The sequence below is a fragment of the Cladophialophora immunda genome (assembly GCF_000835495.1).
Source record: "Cladophialophora immunda strain CBS 83496 unplaced genomic scaffold supercont1.7, whole genome shotgun sequence".
Taxonomy (NCBI): Eukaryota; Fungi; Ascomycota; class Eurotiomycetes; order Chaetothyriales; family Herpotrichiellaceae; genus Cladophialophora; species Cladophialophora immunda.
Window position 1 is genome coordinate 2628097 of NW_015622547.1, and position 19445 is coordinate 2647541.

General features: G+C 54.1%; 7 protein-coding genes across 7 annotated transcripts; 1 reads left to right on the forward strand and 6 right to left on the reverse strand.

The window, feature by feature from the left end:
• Positions 1 to 1848: 1848 nt before the first annotated feature.
• On the reverse strand, positions 1849 to 3918 carry PV07_11634 (uncharacterized protein; the record flags this gene model as incomplete). The annotated part of the gene is made up of 10 exons (XM_016399094.1): positions 1849 to 1907; positions 1964 to 2255; positions 2308 to 2346; positions 2422 to 2627; positions 2706 to 2787; positions 2840 to 3007; positions 3055 to 3263; positions 3320 to 3490; positions 3547 to 3606; positions 3666 to 3918. The coding sequence occupies 10 exons, from the start codon at positions 3916 to 3918 to the stop codon at positions 1849 to 1851; spliced, it is 1539 nt and encodes a 512-aa protein (XP_016243656.1).
• A 1214-nt stretch (positions 3919 to 5132) lies between these two features.
• PV07_11635 (uncharacterized protein) lies at positions 5133 to 5954 on the reverse strand. The gene has a single exon (XM_016399095.1). It carries the CDS (start codon positions 5833 to 5835, stop codon positions 5188 to 5190), a length of 648 nt encoding a protein of 215 aa, XP_016243657.1. The 5' UTR covers positions 5836 to 5954; the 3' UTR covers positions 5133 to 5187.
• A 2819-nt stretch (positions 5955 to 8773) lies between these two features.
• On the forward strand, positions 8774 to 10218 carry PV07_11636 (uncharacterized protein). The gene is made up of 2 exons (XM_016399096.1): positions 8774 to 9119; positions 9295 to 10218. Exons 1-2 carry the CDS (start codon positions 9086 to 9088, stop codon positions 9927 to 9929), a joined length of 669 nt encoding a protein of 222 aa, XP_016243658.1. The 5' UTR covers positions 8774 to 9085; the 3' UTR covers positions 9930 to 10218.
• Positions 10219 to 10303: 85 nt separating this feature from the next.
• Positions 10304 to 12394, reverse strand: PV07_11637 (uncharacterized protein). Its single transcript, XM_016399097.1, has 2 exons — positions 11920 to 12394; positions 10304 to 11844 (listed from the first exon to the last, which is right to left on the reverse strand). Exons 1-2 carry the CDS (start codon positions 12004 to 12006, stop codon positions 10702 to 10704), a joined length of 1230 nt encoding a protein of 409 aa, XP_016243659.1. The 5' UTR covers positions 12007 to 12394; the 3' UTR covers positions 10304 to 10701.
• Positions 12395 to 12922: 528 nt separating this feature from the next.
• PV07_11638 (uncharacterized protein) lies at positions 12923 to 13201 on the reverse strand (the record flags this gene model as incomplete). Its single annotated transcript, XM_016399098.1, has 1 exon — positions 12923 to 13201. The coding sequence occupies one exon, from the start codon at positions 13199 to 13201 to the stop codon at positions 12923 to 12925; it is 279 nt and encodes a 92-aa protein (XP_016243660.1).
• Positions 13202 to 13726: 525 nt separating this feature from the next.
• PV07_11639 (uncharacterized protein) lies at positions 13727 to 14521 on the reverse strand (the record flags this gene model as incomplete). Its single annotated transcript, XM_016399099.1, has 3 exons — positions 13727 to 13999; positions 14154 to 14277; positions 14343 to 14521. The coding sequence occupies 3 exons, from the start codon at positions 14519 to 14521 to the stop codon at positions 13727 to 13729; spliced, it is 576 nt and encodes a 191-aa protein (XP_016243661.1).
• Positions 14522 to 15691: 1170 nt separating this feature from the next.
• PV07_11640 (uncharacterized protein) lies at positions 15692 to 19423 on the reverse strand. Its single transcript, XM_016399100.1, has one exon. It carries the CDS (start codon positions 19276 to 19278, stop codon positions 15796 to 15798), a length of 3483 nt encoding a protein of 1160 aa, XP_016243662.1. The 5' UTR covers positions 19279 to 19423; the 3' UTR covers positions 15692 to 15795.
• Positions 19424 to 19445: the final 22 nt, after the last annotated feature.

Genomic DNA, 19445 nt, shown 5'->3' on the forward strand with positions numbered 1-19445 from the left:
CGGTTCGTGATCCTCGCTGGTGGAACGTTGAACTGGCCGAAGATTCCCAAACTTCGCGGACTGGGCAGCTTCAAGGGACACAGCTTCCACACGTCTCGTTGGGACTGGGCTTACACGGGAGGCTGCGAAGAGCAACCAGCGATGGCCAACTTGGCCAACAAGGCCGTCGGGATCATCGGCACCGGCGCCACTGCCATCCAACTGGTCCCCGAACTCGCAAGGTGGGCGAAACACCTCTATGTGTTTCAACGGACGCCCTCGGCGGTGGATGTTAGAGGCCAACGCGAGACCGATGTGGACTGGTGGACGCGCGAGATTCATGGCAGGCCAGGGTGGCAGAAGCAGCGACGGACGAACTTCAGCACCTTCACCGCCAACACTGTTCCCCGGCCGAATGTCGACATGGTCGACGACGAGTGGACGAAATTCCCGTCCTACAGTGGGTTGGTAGGGGGTCCAAATGCGCCTCGGTCGGCCGATGACGCCCCGTCATACCTGGCCACGCTCAACGAGCTCGATCTGACCAGGCAGGAGAAGATCCGCGCCCGGGTCGACGACATCGTCGAGGACAGGGCGACCGCGGAGAGATTGAAGGCTTGGTACCCCGGCTGGTGCAAGCGGCCGTGTTTCCACGACGAGTATCTGCAAAGTTTCAATGCTCCCAACGTAACACTCGTCGATACCGACGGCCGAGGAGTGGACGGCCTCACGGAGAACAGCATCGTGTTTGACGGACGCGAATATCCCGTGGACACCCTCGTCTTTAGTACGGGTTATGAAGTTCCCCTGGGCAACAGCCCTGGGGCACGTTTGCATCTGCAAGTGATCGGCCCGGACGGCCAATTACTCGACGATAAATGGGACAAGGGCATCGCAACTCTGCACGGAGTGCAATCGAACGGCTTCCCCAACCTGTTCTGGCTGGGCCTCACGCAGACCGGGGCCACCCCCAACCAGACCGCCATGGTCGACGAGTTGGCGCAGCATATTGCCTTCATCATTACCGAGGTGGCCAAAGGCGTGAAAAAGGAAGATGGCAACGGCCCGAGGCCTGGCAACCGGTTCGCCTTCACCATCGAGCCCACTGTCGAGGCAGAAGATGCCTGGACCGAGCAGATTGTCGCCGGAGCACCGGCTTTCATAGCCATGTCCAATTGTCCCCCCAGCTACTTCAACGCCGAGGGCGACCTCTACAAGCTGGCGGCTTCTGGGCCGGAAGCCCTGGAGAAATTGGCACGAGGAAGCATGTGGGCGAAAGGATACGAGGATTGGTTGCGGGTCATCGGAGACTGGAGGTCTGGTGACATCCGAAAGGATCTGAGAATAGAGCTGCTCTAGCGGTTGCTACGGGCAGCAAAGAAAACTAGCTACTGTCCTGGATAGATGGGACTTGGAGTCCAAAGAAGGTCGATTCCGGCTATTCAACTTGAAGCCACCCGTGGAAAATCCGCACTGTGACCGTTGTCGATTCCGGCCACAATTACTAGGTAAAGGCAGCAGATTGGAATGGCTTCAGGGGATGGCCTAGTTGCGGCAGCCTCGTCCTCCCTTCATACCACTATTGGGCAAGCTGCCCTAACTACTAGACCTGAGCAACTATCGACACTCGATCCTGTCACAACTGCCTCCTCAACCATCGCAGAAATCGTGGATCCGTATTCCGGATCTCCTTGGAGTGGTCGCACTGTAAGCATTTCATAGTATGCCAAAGTGGTCGGGCGTCTACCTCAACCCTAACAAGAGCACCAGGTCCGGACTCGTTTCAATGTTCAACCACGTCGTGCGTCTCGTCTCCGCCATGAACAGTTTCACGATAACATCTTGAGAAGGTTGAATGATTGCTCCGACTCAGAGAGTTCTCCCTGAACGCAGGGTGAATGACACCGTCGGCCCCGACTTCTTGACATCTGGCACTTTGTCAGTTTGCTTCAGCGCATACGAGAGTCCTCTTTTGCAAACTTACTGAAATGATCCAGAAGCTCAAAGTTCTTCGCCATCTCTTCCGGACGCTCGGGCTTCATGTCGAAGAGATAGACCAGCCTCGCTATCGTGAGGTATATCTCCTGATACGCCATCTTGATGCCGGGACACTTGCGAGGCCCCATCGAAAACGCCCAATAGCAACCTTTGGCCGACGCGGCGTCTTCGTCCGCACTCTCGTCATTCACGATGTACCGCTCCGGTCGGAACGTCGCTGCCTCGGGAAAGTACTTTTCGTTGTAGGCGAGAGCCCACCAACCGACCCCAACGTCAATCTAGACCTCGTCAACTCCTGTGCACAAGGCTGGCCCCGACGGTATAACCTACGCCTTCTGGTATGAATTCGCCGTTCACGGTTTCTCCGCCCTGTCGATTGACTTCGGTAAGCCCTTTCAATGGGGTCTAACCTGACTCGCGAGGAAGGAGGATTAGCAGCCTCACCTTCAAAGCCGTCCTCGGCAGTATGCCAGGACCTGGGGGTGCCATGCGTAGCGCCTCGTCCACGCAAGCTCTCAGATAGACGCAACGAGCAAGCTTCCCTCCAGATTTGATCTCGTTGACGCTGCTGAACGTGCTGTCGAGTTCCTGGCGTAGTTTGCTCATCGACTCGGGGCATTTGAGCAGATAGAAGAGTGTGGCGGCCATCCCTGGCGGAACTAGTCAGGCCCACCTCCTCAGGGTTCAAGCTTTGTAAGTCTTGCCTGTAGAACTGGTGTCGCTCCCACCGACAACCAGCAGCACGCCTTCCGAGAAGAGGAACTCCATCGGCAACGGCTTGCCCGTTTCTGCGTCTTTGGCATTGAGCAGCTTTCTTGTCAGCCGTTGACGGTCGAGTCGAGAGCAATGATTCGCAACATACATGATGGAAGAAGTCCTTGCGTCCTCCTGAAGTAGGAGTGGATTCAGCGGCGATCCTGTTCGCTACGACACCCGCCACATAAGCAATAAATTTGGTCCGTGTACGCAGCAGTCGCGGGAAGAAGATGTTGATCAAGCCGCTCCTGTAGATCCATGGCACGATGCCACCCTAGCTGAATCAGTAGCGGCGTTTATGGCGAGATATAGATATCTTACCAACAATGTAGAAAACACCATGGAATCGATCAGGTCCAATACATAGCGCAAGGAGGGGTTGGTCAGCATATCGAAACTCTTCCCGAAGACGACTTCTCCCATGATGTCGTAGGCCAGATAATTCAACCACAGCGACATATCCTTTACCTTTTCCGTGGAGGGGTTGATCAACTGTCTACAGAGGGTCTCTATCTTTTCGATCATGAACTCTGTGAAATATCAGCAACCCAGTCCTCATCAGGCCCCCACAGATGGCAATTCCAACCTTCGGCGTCTCTCAGTGCAGACTCCGAGAACCCTTGTGAGAGGATCCTTCTCTTCTTCATGGCTTTCTCCGTTAGTGGCTCGCTGAAAGTGTTTCGCGCGTCCGGGTGGCTAGAGGCGCCAACGGTTGTTGCATCTGCCTTCCGAAAATTGCGCTTGAAGCCATAGATATCTGCAATTCTCGACCTCATTAAAGCGTCATTGGAGCTGACAATGTTTCAATCTCACCTCGGAAAGCCTGGGGTTCGTTAAAGGCCAGGGAATTCGGGCTGTACCGAACCACAGGGCCTAGCCCAGACATATCAGCAAGTTCATTGTCCCATCTACGCGATTGGAGGGGATGATACCATATTTCTCATGTAGAGACTGGAAATGAAGATGCCTGCGTTCCCGCACGCCGATGTAGAAATCATACAACGGACTGACTTTCATGTACCAAGGCCCAGGGTATCGTGCGAGCGGGTGTAAGTAGAGTCGATAAACGAATGTGGCCATAAGACCGACAAATGCCAGCACAAGTAAAGCCATACCGACCGATCTTGTGCTTTGCATGCACGACTTGACATTGTCGACGAGCTGATGAACCTGTGAAGGTGCCATGGGTGGTCGTGGGAGATCTATGCCAGCAGCTGATGGATGCTGTGCAACCACGAGATTTGCGGAGATCGCAACAAATCTTGACAGCTGTGAGACACGGCAACTGAGCTGGCATGGTCGGGCTGCTGTCAACAGCTGCAGCAGTAAAGGGCACAACCCGAGGTTGAGTACAGCACTCGGCCGTCTAAACAAGGAAACCGATTTAGGACGTGGTGGGGATTTCCCAATGGAGGAAGCATGCCATGCATTTGGTGCGATTTGTTGCTGACAAGGACATATCTGACAAACAAGGTTGGCGGCAACAGGGGAAGCTCATAGCTCCAAGGGCTCTTCTCTCAATACCAGCCGCATTCAGAGCGCGATTCGGGTTGCGGCAGGCTAGAGGGAAGTCTTCTCATGCAGACTGCCCTGTTAATCAGCAAAAGCTCACCGATCGATACATGCTGCCTTGATGCTTCATCTGTCATCACAGCTGTCCAGTCGTTCTCTGCTTTGCCGAGTACTTGCCAACCATTGCCCTGCAGGATACCTCTCGTCCGCGTGGTCGATACCTCGGTAGCTAGATTCGTAGGTACCTATTACGGTGACCGCAACCAAGTTCTTGTACACGGCATCCTTCGAAATTGCTTTGCTCTTAGAGGCAGATCCGCTGCTGCCCGGGGCATACGGTGTGCATGATTCGTGTACAACGGTTCATGAGGAAAGCTGTCCGTCTTTCACGGTTGCTTAACGTTCGACGTTTTCATAACATGGCACCCTTGATCGCTGCCGGAGACGGAAAAACAGATTTACCGTCCACAAACGTCGTTGCACATCTCTGGAACTAGACGTCTGCCTCCATCTGCTGTTCTAGTCTAATCCTCGCTGTTAGACGTACTTATAATGACATCGAGCTGGGCGGTCAGTTCGTCTTTGTCTCAAGGGCTTGGAAAGGAGACGGTCATGGCTATTGAAGTCAGCTCAACCGTGAGGACAACGGGTTCGAATGAGCCCCGATCGCTTCACAGGGAGCTCAATGCTATTACAGGGACCGAGCATGATACCACCAGCACGAAAACGGAGTCAGCCGACACAGGAACTGGTCGAGTATTGAAACGTGTTAGGTCGTCACCACACTGTGAAGATGATTTCATTGGGGAGGATTAGTTGGGACTATAGCCTCAGCAGAAATACATGGACCGAGAAAGGTCGGTAATCCCTCGAAAGGCGATCCCTACCCAATCAACACTGGATGCACGGTCGGGGCGCAAAAGTGGATCCTGAGCAGACCCTTCACAGCAGACCTTTGGCCATCTTCCACATGACCCAGGGACAGTCTCTCTCCGCTAGGGGTGTCCAGTCCTCGAGGGATTGGCTGGTATCCACCAGCACGAGCTTCGCGCCCATGGCCAGAGTGCCCCCACAGCAATCGAAGAGACTCCCAAACTCGAAGCCCAGCTGCAGCTCGATCAGGCCGATCTTCTTTTGCACCTCGCTCTGGGGGATGTCGCCGTAGAACAGGCTCAGGTGCGGGAGGTATTCGTGCTCCGCCCACCCCTGCGCGTCGCCCTCGGACAGCACGAGGCCCTGCTGCCTGCACGCCGCAGCGAGTTTGAGCAAGTTGGCATCTTTGGCGGCTCGGAGGGTGACCTTCTTGAAGAAGGGCTCCCCGGCTTCGAGTTGCTCGAGCTCAACGTTCACCTCATTCGACTCCTTCTTGAACTCGGGCAGGGAGAGGCCGTCAAGCCACTCCTGCGGCGACGATGATCCGTAGGTCTTTGAAGGATCAATGTCTGAGGTTATCGTCACGTGTGGGATAAAATTGCGTTTGGGCGCATGGGGGAAGTCTGATGGCAGGGTACTACCGATCAGTTCCTTCAGGGACTTGTTGAATGGCTCATCGTCCTTGCGGGCGACGAGCCAAAGAGATGAGCCGGGCATGGGATGGTTTGAGGACTTCGACAAGGTGCTTAATTGTCAGTCGTGTAGATTACAACAGAAGGGTAGCGGTCAGAGCATCTTTGGGAGGAGTTGGGTTCTTGACAGTTTCTATGTCCAGCAACTTCACAGTTTTCCTTACGCAACAAGGAGAAACGTTGATCACGGATCATTAATCACATTCCCTTGGCCCGGGGAGCTACTACTAGGCGGCGCCGACACTCTCCACAAAACCAGGCAATTCGGGGAAGACGCTTCCCCAGAGCTTAGCCAAGCAGAAGAACCATACTGAAGTACGGAGTACTCGCCCGGGACACCACTAACCTTCAATCGTAGCTACTGCGTATCGTGACCCTGCTCGAAGACTCATTGCAACTTCGCAGAAATCCCAGGTACACAAGTTTACACCAGGCCTTCTTATGCCACCCAGGGGTAGTTGTGCTTGTACATGTGGAGTGTGCCTCTTCCTTTTCTGATCGTTTACAGAACGCATTTGATGAAGCTCTACTCGGTCACACCGAAAAGCAGCTGCTATGCCAAATAAAGGTTAGGGACAAGTACGTTGTGCTGACCACCTCCACAGCCTGGAATTTGTCGTGACGAAAAAGAGGAATTTTTCCCTTTCCAGCAAGTGCAAATAATAGCAAGTTATCTTGTAGATGACGCTGTTCCCCTGGGAGTTCTAGACAGTCTTTCGGCCCCCATCCATAGCTCGAGGAGATGTCGGCCTTGAAGCATCGCCTCGATGAAGATACCAAGTTTCCAAGAATCTGCTCGGAACAGGTAAGCTCGCATCAACTTCACACACCATTCCGGAGCAGAGCCTACCTTTTGCTTTCCGTAGTATTATGCAAGGCGTCCTGTCACACCAGCGGAGTCATCCTCGTAGCTCACGTCGAGCTCTAGGGCAAGATTTCCAGACCGAGCATGTTCACACGTAATGGCCCGGATTACGCCTCCGCAGCTGGTCTGCCTTTGACGATGCAAGATCTCGATGGTCTTTTCCTTAAAGCATGTCGCATATCTAGAACTTGGATGCCAGATCGACAAGTCCGGCAAGGCGAAGCATGGGCCGTCCGAAGTCTTGACGTCTATGACTTTGCTTGATCCGGGCCCTTGCACATGATTGGTTACCGATCCACAGCCTTGCGCCTTGCTCTCGCGTTGTGCCTGCGAGTAGCACAACTCTAGTCGAGATCGTACCTGAACTAAACAACTGCTTCAGAAGTCCTCCAGACCCTTGTGGAATCATAGCGATTGGTTCCTTTGGATCCTCCTAGCTTCCTCGATCAAGCCTCTCGTCACCGGTCCGAAGAGAGCTGGGAGCGACTTGGATTCATGACCTCACGACTTCATAGATGGACCTCCGGATCCAAGCATGAAGGGTGCGAAATGTCCCGCTGTCATGACGACAGAGCATGGGTGAGATGGTGATGGCGTTGTGAGGTCGATGCTGTGAGGATGCTTTTCAATGGCACCACGAGAAGCATATAAACCAGGATCGAACATTTCCAACCACTTCGTCTCCCTAATCCAATTTACTCACCACTCAACCATATCTCTCGTTCCATTGATATCACCAGTAACAAATCACCTGAAGCCATCTCAAGATGTCGGCAGCTCCAGGAGACGAATACCAACCCACCGGTGAGGGTCTTGAAGGCAGCACCACCGCGGACACGATGCAAAACGACTACAAGTCGCGAACGGGCCAGAGCCACATCCCCGTCCAAAGCGACGACGCTGCAGTCGAGGATCCAATTGATGCCAGCAAGGCTGATTCGGATGAGCAGCTGGGTGAGTAACCCCCAACAAAAGCTATTGACTTCGTTTGCTGTAATTCAACGTTTGCGAGTCCGGCGGCACTGACTCTCGAGTACAGCTCGCGACGACGCCGATGCCATCGACGAAAGCAACATCATCGACGAGCGCACACGTGGAGCGGCTAAGCCGGGGGCATACCGTGAGCCGGGCGACGAAGAAGGCCTCCCAGGACCAGAGGACGGCACCAGCCAAGTCCGTGGCGGGCCAAATCCATAGCTGAATCTTGCCAAACATGGGCAACAGGGTTTTGGCACGGGCGGGTGACAGCAAGAATGAGGGAGGACGCAATCACCAAATAGTTTAATCATGTAATATGTCTCGATCTCGGTCGGCTCTTCATCCAGGATGCATTTGCCGGAGATTAGATGTTTAAGACTGGCCTGGTTGTTCATGGTTAATTTCGATGATCGTGGCTGCCACAGCAAAAGCTGCAAGTAACTGTATGTACGAAAGGCTCGGCTTCCGGGTCATTTAATTATGCCCCTTTTGTGCATCCGCGACCAGCTCTCCGAATAAATTTTTCTAACATTCTTTTGTCTTACCCTACAGCTCCTTGGATACAATATTCTCCATGCCTTACATTCCAGACTGAGTGTCTGAACCAGTTATGGCCCTGGTGCTCACTCTGCGATGTCATAGGACTTATGCTTTGGCCGCGCAATCCATCGCACTTCAAACCAGGTCTGTGTGACTGGCTGGCACCCTAGCTAGTCCAGGGGACACGACACCGCAAAGTTCAGGCAAGGACCTGGAGGAAAGAGGGTGGCTTGGGGCGGGCATCTGAGATGCACATCTTGATTTTCTCCCAAGCTAAAAAAGAAAAGCAAGCCACTGGTTGTCATCGAACGGATGCACGCTGCCTGCGAACCGAAATGGAAGCCTCCTGCAAGTGGTTTGCGACAATGGGCGTCTAATTTGGCACATGTCGTGTTGGCTAGGAGCAAGCCTCCTTGAAACAAGACGCAGCCAGCTCCCTAAGCTGCCACGCTGCCCCTCCCGCCTGCGCCGGCTATGGGCTGCGGCGGCTCCTCTGATGGGTTTATGGGGGGGGAGAGGCTGGGGGACTGGGGGGGTTGACAGTGGCCAAAGGGGGGGGGCCCTTTACTAGGCTTTCGCTTACGAGCCCAGCAGCCCGCAACAAGTCCAACCAAGCTCGCCCAGCAGCAACCACTGGCTCTGCCCCGGGCGCTGATGGGCCGCGTTGCAGGCAGTCATGTCTCTCTCTGCGCGGTCTCCCTCGAGCTGACCTAGACACCTCCTCTTTCCTTAGACTTCTTTATCCTCCTCTCACTCCTCCATCCCCCATTTTCATCTCTAAACACCTTGTATTCTGGTCGTGAAGCTTTGGCGATCAATTTTCCCTCGTTTCCTTGCATTCCAAGAACGCCCCCATTGAGTTACTCGAACAGTCATTATCGCTGACGTCACCATGCCCGGCGAAGAGCCAGAGAAAGGAGACAAAGGTACGAACCACCCACCACGCTGAGCAGCAGCCATAAGCTCGAGCAACTGCGCACAGATGGTGCAGTGGTCGCTTACAGCACGCGACGGACTTGGCTGCTGCACCGCGTGAAATCATGTCCTACTTGCACCGCACATTTGATGACCAGACAAGGCGCTGACCCATCTCGTCCGCAGTCACATGGAACTGGGGCGGAGGCCAGCCTGGAGGCACCGTCGCTGAGAAGAAGACCGAAGGCGAGGTCGCCATCACCTCCAAGCGCGGCAACAAGATCAAGAAGAACGCGGAGCCAAACAACCCTGCCGTCCACATCGAGCGGTCGGGCCAAGACGTGGTCAAGAAGGCCTCCGAGCTCAACGTCGAGGAAAAAGCCAATGGCGACGCCGGCGCCGCCGATGCCGACAACAAGGATGAGTCTAAAGAGGAGGCCGAGACCACGAACGGCGAGAAGAGGAAGCGCGACGAGGTAGAGCAGGACGACAAGGAGGAAGACAACAAGCCAGACGAGGCGGGGCCTCTCGAGGAGAATGCCGAGGGCAAGACCGTGAAGGCCAAGGAGCCCGCCGCGAAGAAGCAGAAGAAGGAGCCCGCGAAGAAGAAGGGCGCCCCGAAGAAGGAGGCAGAGGCGGAGGAAAAGCAAGCAGAAGAACCAGAGAAGAAGAAGGAAGAAACAAAGCCCACAGAAAACAACAAGAAGACGGCCGGCCGGCCCAAGAAGGCTGAGGGCGCACCAGCCAAGCAGAAGAAACAACCAACGCCGCGCGCAACAGACGGTGTCGGATCCCGCACCAGGAGCCAGCAGAAGGCGTAAAGCCTTTCTTTGTGAAACGTCTAGCCTTGTCTGCACACGCGAGAGCATCGAAGGGACTAGCTAGCGAATCTGGGATGCATGCATTGTGAACGGTCGGATCTGGAGGGCATGGGCCAGAGGATTAATGAGGAGATGTCTTTCTGCACGGGGATGGGGATGAGGATGGGGGCCGGGCAGGGTAGGGTATGCTGGGTGATTTCTTGTATATTATTCCCGTCCCTCCTTTAGCTTGGACAAGTAACGGAGGACGAGCCTGTTTCTGGCTGCAATGTATTGAGTGTTCCTATTGCTCCATTTCTGCGGTTTCCCCTTCGTGGTCTCGCTGTACGGCGTAGACCTCCAGCGCAATGCACGCCAAGACATAACGACATGGAGATGTCGTTATGTCTTGGCACGCAGCTCCTGACCCTTACCGAGGCTAAATTACAATAGCAAGTTTGCCGACCACCACTCACTCACCCACTGCGCTGTGCTGCTCTGTGCTGCTCTGTGCTGCGCTGCTCAGGCCAAAGGCTCCCGCACAGCACCGTAGTCAGTGAGTGAGTGTGTCTGCGTCGAGAACAAAGTCAAGTTCAGGGCTCAGGGGAGATACCAGTTTAAACTCCATGTGTCCGCCCTTCCTCTCTACCCAGGGAGACACCGCAAAAGGCAGAACCGAGAACATATACACGAATGTCCACAAGCCCCGTCTGTCTATTGATCTAGTGCCGATCTATCTGGGGGTATCATAATTCTATCGATCTATTTTTTAAAAAAAAACCAGAATGTCCATCTACCGACCGCCAGTGGTGGCACAGTTGCATTTCTCGGGGTCGCCGCCGAGGCGTTCAATCTTCTCCATGCGCTCCTTGTGGTAGTGGTCCTCGTCCTTGCCGACGTAGAGGACGTCTCTCCGCCACACGGCGCGGATGTGGTTACACAGGACGTAAAAGTAAAGAATAATCATCAGGACGGTCATGACGGAGCCGACCCACAGGATGGGCTCGCTGCGCAGGGCCTTGCCGATGTTGATGGTGGCCAGGGTGAAGCCGACGTTGGGGAAGACAAAGGCCCACCAGTTGAGGTGGAAGCGGAAGGTGCGGTAGACGGCCAGGCAGCTGACCACGCTGATGGCCCAGAACCAGAACGACAGGCTCCAGATGAAGACGGCCGTCAGGAGCGCCAGGATCCGCACCACCTGCGCCGTGATGTCGTCAGGCCCAAAGTAGTCGTACCCGCGCGGCCAGTGCTCCGCGAGGCCGATGATGGCCAGCGCCGTGAAGCTCGGCGGGCCGACCGCGATGAACATGCCCGGCCGCGACTCCGGCGAGGGGAACCCGTAGTTGATCATCCGCCGCACGTAGCTGGCGTACATGCCCATCGAGATGAGCATGCCGAGACCCTGGGCGGTCAGCCCTGCGAAGAGCATGGGCATGGCGGCGTCGCGAGGCTGGAACTCGATCCCCGACGCGGCGATGGTGCCGGTAAGCATGAATGGAAACATGGGAAGATCCCAAGCCGGGGTCATGTCTTGGATCTTCAGTCGAGGGTTGGTGAAGAGCATGCAGTACAGCCCGACGGCGGCAATGAACGTGCAGGCGAAATACAGCCAGAAAAGAACGCGGTAGGTCACCACCAGCCAATCGCCTGTATGCTCGATGCCGTACAGGGCCATGCCGGCGATGATGCTGGCAAGCGACAGGAATGCCGTGCCGAAGAAGAGAGACTCGGTTGGGTGTACCAGGCTCGCTTTGAGGGTGCCCCGCCATCGTACGAACCGGTACGTGATGGCCGAAGCGATGAACGCGAAGATGAACAGGTCGCAAATGTAGACGATTTCACCGATGGTCTCGAGGCCGGTGAAGGTGTGTGGTTGGTTCTTGGGGGACAGGAGCAGGGCTAGGCCGCCCGTGGCCATTGGGAAGGTGAACCATGCCTGATAGACGAAGCTCGTCAGTATGGACTGACACGATAATGTTGTTGTTGATGTTCATGGTGACCAAAAACCTACCCATGTCAGATGTCTCAGTCGCTGGAAGCCGTTCTCGACAAAGGGCGGCTCCTCCATCTTATAAGGTTGTTCGATTGAATCCATCATGTTGTCGACAGCAATCGTTGGAGGGCGTCGTCGTCGACGAGGTCGCGGACGTCCATCACAATAAGTAGCAGACTGCGCCCAACATGTTAAGGTCTCATGTGCAGAGAGGAGCGCCCGCAAAATAACTCGGGTAGCAAGATGTTTCAGTCGAATCCCGACGAGGAGATCTGATGGGTCGAGCCGCGCAGCAGTCTGATGGATAGGGATGCTTTGTTATCGGCGGTTGGGCTTGGATTTCGGAACGTGGCCCCTGGCTGCTAACAAAACGCGTGATGACATGACGAATTGGCTGGTGGTCCGGTGGTATGATTTCAAGCTGCGCCATGTATTTTCCGCTGCAGCTTCTACTTAAGGAAAGGAGATGACCACGAGTATGACCAGTAGATACTTCTCGAAATCTGAACTCGATGGGTACGGGAGAAAGAAAGGGGTCGTGCAAATGATAGGGTCCCCGTGAGAATGTTCACCAAACATTTCCCCCAGCGAGAGGCCAATGAGCCTGACTGGCTCTCTAGACCGGCCTCGAGTTGAGGCAGCGACTTACGACTTCGTTGTCTTTCTAAGCGCAATCATTGTCACTGCAGGCCAATCCTTCAGGCGGGAAGCCAGCTGCTATTCTTATTCACTTGTCAGACACACACCGCAGTCGCCGCAGCCATACAATGAGCCTCAGCTCGGGAGAAATCGGATATTGTAAAGACGTCCCGGCCACCAGCCCGCCGAGTGGCTTCCGCACCGCAAATTGAGCGCGTTGGGGGAAGCGCAAATCATGTCTCGTTACTCCGTACTGGGTTGAGCCACCTTGTTCCATTCACCGCCATCCTCCACCATACCAGTGGCCCATACAAGAGGAGGGATAGTGTCTTATACAGCGTCTGGCCCAGCAACGGATGTCCCTCACAAGTGACCGCCATCCTTAAATCCCACGCCGGCGTCTGAACATCCGCCTCCACCTCGACACCTTCTGCTCCTGCGCACTCTCCTTCCAAGGTCCCACAGACTCATCGTCGTCGTCATCGTCCTCGTTGTTGACCAATGCGTCTCTGCTCGGCCGGTGCATGTCCTTCTGTCGCTTGTCTCTCTTCTTCCTCAAGACGTTGTACTCGGCTCGCCGCGGTCTGGACTCGCCGCTCGCCCTTATCGAAGCATCGCTCGGGGTGGCCTTGTTCTGGGCGAATGCTGAGGTCCAACTCATGATGATAATGGTGATATAATAGTAATGCCGTGCGCGCTCTCAGACTAGGTGTTCGCGCGAATGGTGGATCAGCTCTTTGTTTATTCACGTGAGGCGTAAACTCAGCAAGCATACAAAATGCACAAAACAACCAGCCAGAGATCGACGAACAATCAATCCCTCAGGCATCGGCCGCCACGTCTTTGCCTATATAATTGCCTTGTCAATGCAAGCTCAGCTCCGGGACAACGGCACCAATGCAAGTGCAACCACATGATTACTGTTTGGCGGCCTGACGACCATGTCAGATCCGGTACCCGTATTATCTGAATGACGAATGCAGGATCTGGAGCAAGTACCTTGAATGGTAAAGCTACCCTGTACGGGGGTATATACGAGGACTTATGCTTACTTTGTGCGGACCGAATTGCCGTTCATCTTGGACCTTTCCAATTCAAGCGCTGACTTCGTTGCCAGATTAAAAAGAGCGTCACTTTCCATGACCCCCCGGTGAGCAACACACATTTCCCCTCTTTTATCGCGCAATCACGACGACGAGGTGACGGTCGTGCCGATGCTCTGCGCCGCATGCACCGCCACATCAATGTCCTGCTCCACGGTACCTCCGCTCACGCCCACCGCGCCGATGAAGTATCCATCAGGATCAAAGATTGGTTGACCACCGCCAAAGACAACCGTACCACCATTGGTTTCCTGGATGCCCCAGAGATCACCGCCCGGCTCGCTGCGATTCTGCAAGGCGTTGTTCGGGATGCCGTTGTAGAGCACCACGGTTTTGGCCTTCTTCTGAGAGATGTCCTGGTTTGGGATGTTTGTAAGAATTGGCCCTCCGTTTCGCACCTGGTGAAATGGCCCACCCAAAAGGGGCAACTTTCTGTGGCGTGACCACCACATGATGGGATCTTGCCATTGCCTAAAGGGGGTTGGGTAGATAGATTTGTGCCCGACTTACAATGCTTCCCAGAAAAGAATTATCCATATGGACAAAAGCCACAAGCCACGACGACGGATCGAGCACTGCAATGTTTTGCGGTACACTTTTATTGCCCATAATTTTCGTCAACGAAACATGGTCCCTTTGCATAATTGGTCCGCCCTAGGCGTCGAATCCTTCTTGTGGTTGGGTTGGGAAACAACTTACCCTATGGCCTCTGCACGCTGGATTCCTGCATTGATGACCTGCAAGGCTTGGGTATGGTTGATATAGTGGCGCTGCGAGGGCGTCGAACCCCAGCCGTTAGTGGCGCTGCGATTGACTTGCTGGGACATGGCGGCGGGTACGATCGAGGTGAGGAAGGTGAGAATAGACGAGACCTTCATGGCCGCTTTTTGTTGCGTTCCTCGCCCTCTCTCCTCTCCACCCCCCGCGTCTCCTCAAAAATGATGCTGGAGTAATGATTACTCGTTTTGCCCAGCCCTGACAACTGATTGGGCCTGAGGAAGGGGGGAAGAGAGCGAAGAGGAGAATGCTGACCGGTCAGGTAGCGGGGGAAGTCGTGCACTCAGCTGTACGGAGGGGAGAGAAACAGGAATCTTTCCTTCTTGTCTTTCCTCGCCTGGACCATTGCCTGTCTATCTGCTTGTCCGCAAGTTTTGTGCATCCAAATATATATAGGTAGCCATAAGCCATAGGGAACCCAGCAATCGCACATGTCACAACTGCGTCTTTAGGTTTGCCCTCCCTCCCTCCTATTCTTGCTCTGGCCATGGAGCACGGAGCAATATACATCATCACTCCCATCAGAGTTCTCAACACTCCTCACATCCCCAGAACCGGACTGGACGCTGATCGCTGCGTCCTCGACGCGTTACGAAAGAGGGATGGGGGAGATCACGAAATCAGCGCATCACGGCTGACCCATCGTGTCTCGTCCCACAACGGACTACTACTATTGCACTGTGGCTTTTGCGGGGGATGCGGATCCGTACGCAATACGAGGATGGTTCTGGGGCAGGGTGTTTGTTGCCCTTGCTGCTAGGCCTCCCAAGCCGATCGTCATATATTTGTCTTTCTTACGGATGAAAAGTCCCCGGCTCATCTCCGTGGAGACTGGAGAGTGAGGTAGCGAGAGGGGGGGGACCTATTCTAGATTCTAGGCTCTAGAGTCCTTCATCCGATGCATGGCAGAGAGACTTCCCCTCCCTCCCTCTTTTGTGCCTCTGGCATCGAACTCTTCGTGTAACCCTATCGAGAACGGAGGTTGGTTGGCTTTAGGGCTCCAGTGGCCCGCCTGGGCCGCTGATCTCTGACGTATAATGCATATGCAGGAGTGGTACCGGAGTGATCTTCACCAGAGGTGAACGTCCGCGATCGGCCATCTACTTCAATATGCCCCTCAAGCAGTACTGGGTGCCCCTGTCCTTCCAGCCTTGTCGGCGCCACGGTCACTGCGTTCACTCGAGCTCGTTCCACGCAGAGCGCTGTGGTTATTAAGATAGAACGACGACTGGGGGGACCTGCTTTGCAGATATTGCACAAGTAGAACATGTAGGTGATATTGTACAATGGAAAGTACAGGTCTTTAAATTTACATTGTAACCATGCCTGGCAACTATCCAGATCTCACAACCAGCACCAGCTCCGTATGTCAAGGCTATGCATGCTGGACAGAGGTAGCAAATTTCCGGACCTTGAAAGTCGGTCGAGAAGGCGGCTCAATCTGTTCACCTCCATCCTCAGCCTCGCCCTGCGTCGTAATTACGGCAACTTCTGTCATATCATCTGTCCCATTCGATGGGGTTGTCTCCTGCCCCGGTTGTTGAGGGCCAGGACGTCTAGGGACAAAGACTCCCTTGGTAAAGAGCTTGCCCACGTCGAGTCTGAACTTCTCACGTCGCAATCCATATGCTGCTCGGCGATGTTTGGTTGCAATCCTCAGTTTCCCCGGTAAGGACTCGGAGATGCGCAATTCGGTCTCGATATCCTCACGCGCTAGGTTGAACGCCCCATAGAACTGTTCCGCCCATCTGAGGATTGCATCGAGGTCAGTATGGCCTCTTTTGCGCTCCTTTCTGTCTTGTATTTCAGACAGAGCTCCTCTGACGATGATTTGTAAGGTGCGCATGTTGGGAACGACAATTGGATTCAGAAGCGGCGGTGCCGAATCCATGTCCATACCGACCATCTCGACAGGAATATCTGGGTCTTCGCTTCCTACGTCAGAGGTGCTGGAACTTGGGTTGCCGGCTAAGTCCAAATCATCGAGTGGCAATGCAGAATTTATATTGAGCGAGGCAGGGGAAGCAACGGGGATTTGAGAACCCGCGTGCTGGATGGCGTCGGAGATTTGAGGCGAGTCGACCGTAATCATTCTTGAGCCAAGATAATCTTTGTCAGGTTCGCCGAAACCGACCACATCATTGCGTGCATCATTTGTTTGCCCTTCAAAGAATTCATCTTCGTCCTTGTCTGTGGCATGGTCGTCGGATGTAGAGTCGTGGCCACCGACCAGTAGAACTGACGAAGGGTAGTCCCTTGGATCTTTACAGAATAAATGCCAGATATTTCGCCCTTCTAGTACACCCCTGGTTTCGACGATTGCGGAGAATAGAACATTGAACGTGTCCGTCGCAAGGTTCGGCTCGTTACTGACTGGGAATCTCGATTTGAAGCGAGTGGCAGTTTCTGCAAGTTCGCCGTCCGCCACGTTTTCCAAGAGGCGCAAGAGGTAGCCCACTTGTTGTCTGAAGGTCCTCTTTTGGGCGATCCTGAAGCTCGCCGCTGGAGAGTCATAGATACCGTCAAGAATATTACAGAGCAGTAGCATTGCCTGTGAAAGATCGGACTCAGCATCTTCTTGTCGCATGACCGCCGGATCGACTTCTAGGGCTAGAATCTTGGCTGCAAGACTTGCGACGATCTTGGGACTGTAACCGCCACCTTCAGCGCGCCGCAGATCCCTGAGATTGAGAACAGCACTTGTCCAGTCGCACGCATTGACGTGATACACCACCAAAGCTCTGATGACATTTACGGTCAATTTTCTGCCCGATCTTTTGGTCAAGCTGTAGATGCGTTTGATCAGAATAGGGTCGTTCTTGGCTGATGCATAGCGCGTTACCGCAGCCGTAACAGACCGCTTTGCCCAAGTGGAAGGAGGCAAGATGGCTCCGTCGATATCCTCTGAGAACAGAAGCCAATCTCCCAAGCCAAACAACCCCGCATTGCTCACCAGATCGAGGAACGGAGGCAATTTGTAGATAGGAAGCTGTCCGTAGGTATTAAGGAATTCACCTCGACCTTTGGCATGCCTGGAAGTAAAGAAACCATCCTCTGGACTGAGTGAAAGCGACAAAAATTCTCCGATAGCTTCAAGTTTGTTACCATCAACCATTTTCTGGATTTCTGTGAACGTGTCGACAGCCTTTGTGACAAGATTCGCCTCAATGCAGGCTTGCAGGCCCTGGTGAAGGATCCCGGCATGCACTTCGGAGTGATCCAGAATGGAATCGAAGTCAAGCCCGGAACTCTGTAGATGGGTTCCCTCCACATAATGCATGGCTCGAAGCTGAGAGATAGTAGACGCTAGCTTTCGCAGAGAGTTGGCTTTGTCCATATCATACATACTTTCAGTCTGGAGTAGACGAACAGCCAGATAGTCGAAATACGCAGGTGCCAGACCATGCGGTTCCGCAAAAGATATTAGCCCTTTGATATCATCTTGGATTTCTGTGACAGGCACTTCGCCGTCTGTAACAGAGACGTTGAGGTTGTTGATCAGGCAGTCAGCGATCGCCAGAACAACTTCTGCGCTAACAAACTTTCGAGGAGTGTCGACTGCAAGTTGTTCCCCGTGGTAGCTTTCGCCTTGACTCTGTAGATCACCCCTGCGAGTTCGTTGGTCCCAGTCTATTGACGGCACTCGATTATCAGGCCAATGAATAGCTTGCCAAGGACCGCCTGCGTCAGTCTGCAACGACTGGATGATTCGAGCTCCGGTCGCGGCAAATCCAGCCTCAACACAGCACCAGAGGATGAACTCCAGCCACACTTCCGGCCCAAGCTCACGCCTCTTAGGTCGCAAGCGACTAGGCGGCGGCTCTCGAAAGATATTCCAGGGACTGCTCTCCGTTTTGCCAGACCGCGCAGTAACCTCATCCTGGTAGGCATGCCAAACAGCGTCTGAGAGCGTCGATAAAATTCTCGAATTCAGCAGATGAAGGATGGGAGACTGTTGAAGAGTCGTTGTACCTTGAGGGAGGCAGTAGGTGTAGATAGTCGGGGGAACGAGTCCCAGATTGTGAATGAGTGCCAAGATCTGATGTACGGTGTTCATAATCTGCTTCCCTTCATCTGAAGGGCGATTGGTAGAAGCCAGAACAAGGTCGGCGAGGAGAGACCAGATGAGCTCCATTGTGATCTCTTGACTCTTCTCTGACAAAGCGAAGTCGAAAGGTTGCCGAGAGCTACCAAGAGGCCGTCGGCTGACGTGCAAAGGGCGTTCGAGTTCAATGGGAGCACCATCTCGCTTCGCAAACGATCCATGTGGCCAGTCAATGTTGGACGGTAGTTCGTCTTTGAATGGCTCATTAGCTGCGAGTGCAACAGCCTTCAGCAAGATTTCGACAAGACCAACAACCGCTTTGAATCTGCGTTGATTGAGCGCCAGGAAGCCCAGAATATCCACATCGCTCTGATTGCGAGCACTGGTGAGAGTCCGAAGCACATCCTCAACATCTACGTCAGGCGGGATGACGGCTCGAGATTCAAGATCATCTGGCCGACTCAAGCGTCTCGGAAGAAATCTCTCCACCTCGGCGACCCAGTCCTCGGGGCTTCTCTGCGACGGCCTCGCTGTATTGATGTCCTTCTTTCGAATAGCCTTGCTCTTCCTTGTACTTCTCGCCTGGGTGGAAGCGGAGACATCCTGGGGTGCAGGACTAGGGGCATCTTGACGTCGGTTTCGGAAGGAGTACGATAGAGATTTTCGTGTCGCAGGCAGAGGTGGAATATAGGACGGAAGCTTTGGGACAAAGCTTATCTGACTCGATCCAGCCCTGAAGAACGACAGACGCGGAGCAATTGGATGGCTGCACAACTGACTTCTGAATGGAAGCTGCTCAAAGCATCTGCGCATGACCCGAAGAACGGAGCGTTTGGGAAGACATGTGACAGCGCACTATCATTGGGTGCAGCAAAGGAAGGATGGGTAATACGTGAAAGGAGCCATATATTTGCCAGGTGAAAAGAGGGCTGGATGGCTTGGAGGGAGAATGTTCAATGATGCCGACACTTTTTTCAGGT

Coding starts and splice junctions, on each gene's coding strand:
- PV07_11640 (XM_016399100.1), bottom strand. CDS start 19,278: ATGCGCAGATGCTTTGAGCAGCTTCCATTCAGAAGTCAGTTGTGCAGC.
- PV07_11636 (XM_016399096.1), top strand. CDS start 9,086: ATGCCCGGCGAAGAGCCAGAGAAAGGAGACAAAG. Junction 9,120..9,294: donor GCCAGAGAAAGGAGACAAAG/GTACGAACCACC, acceptor TCTCGTCCGCAG/TCACATGGAACTGGGGCGGA.
- PV07_11635 (XM_016399095.1), bottom strand. CDS start 5,835: ATGCCCGGCTCATCTCTTTGGCTCGTCGCCCGCAAGGACGATGAGCCA.
- PV07_11637 (XM_016399097.1), bottom strand. CDS start 12,006: ATGATGGATTCAATCGAACAACCTTATAAGATGGAGGAGCCGCCCTTT. Junction 11,845..11,919: donor GACTGAGACATCTGACATGG/GTAGGTTTTTGG, acceptor TTCGTCTATCAG/GCATGGTTCACCTTCCCAAT.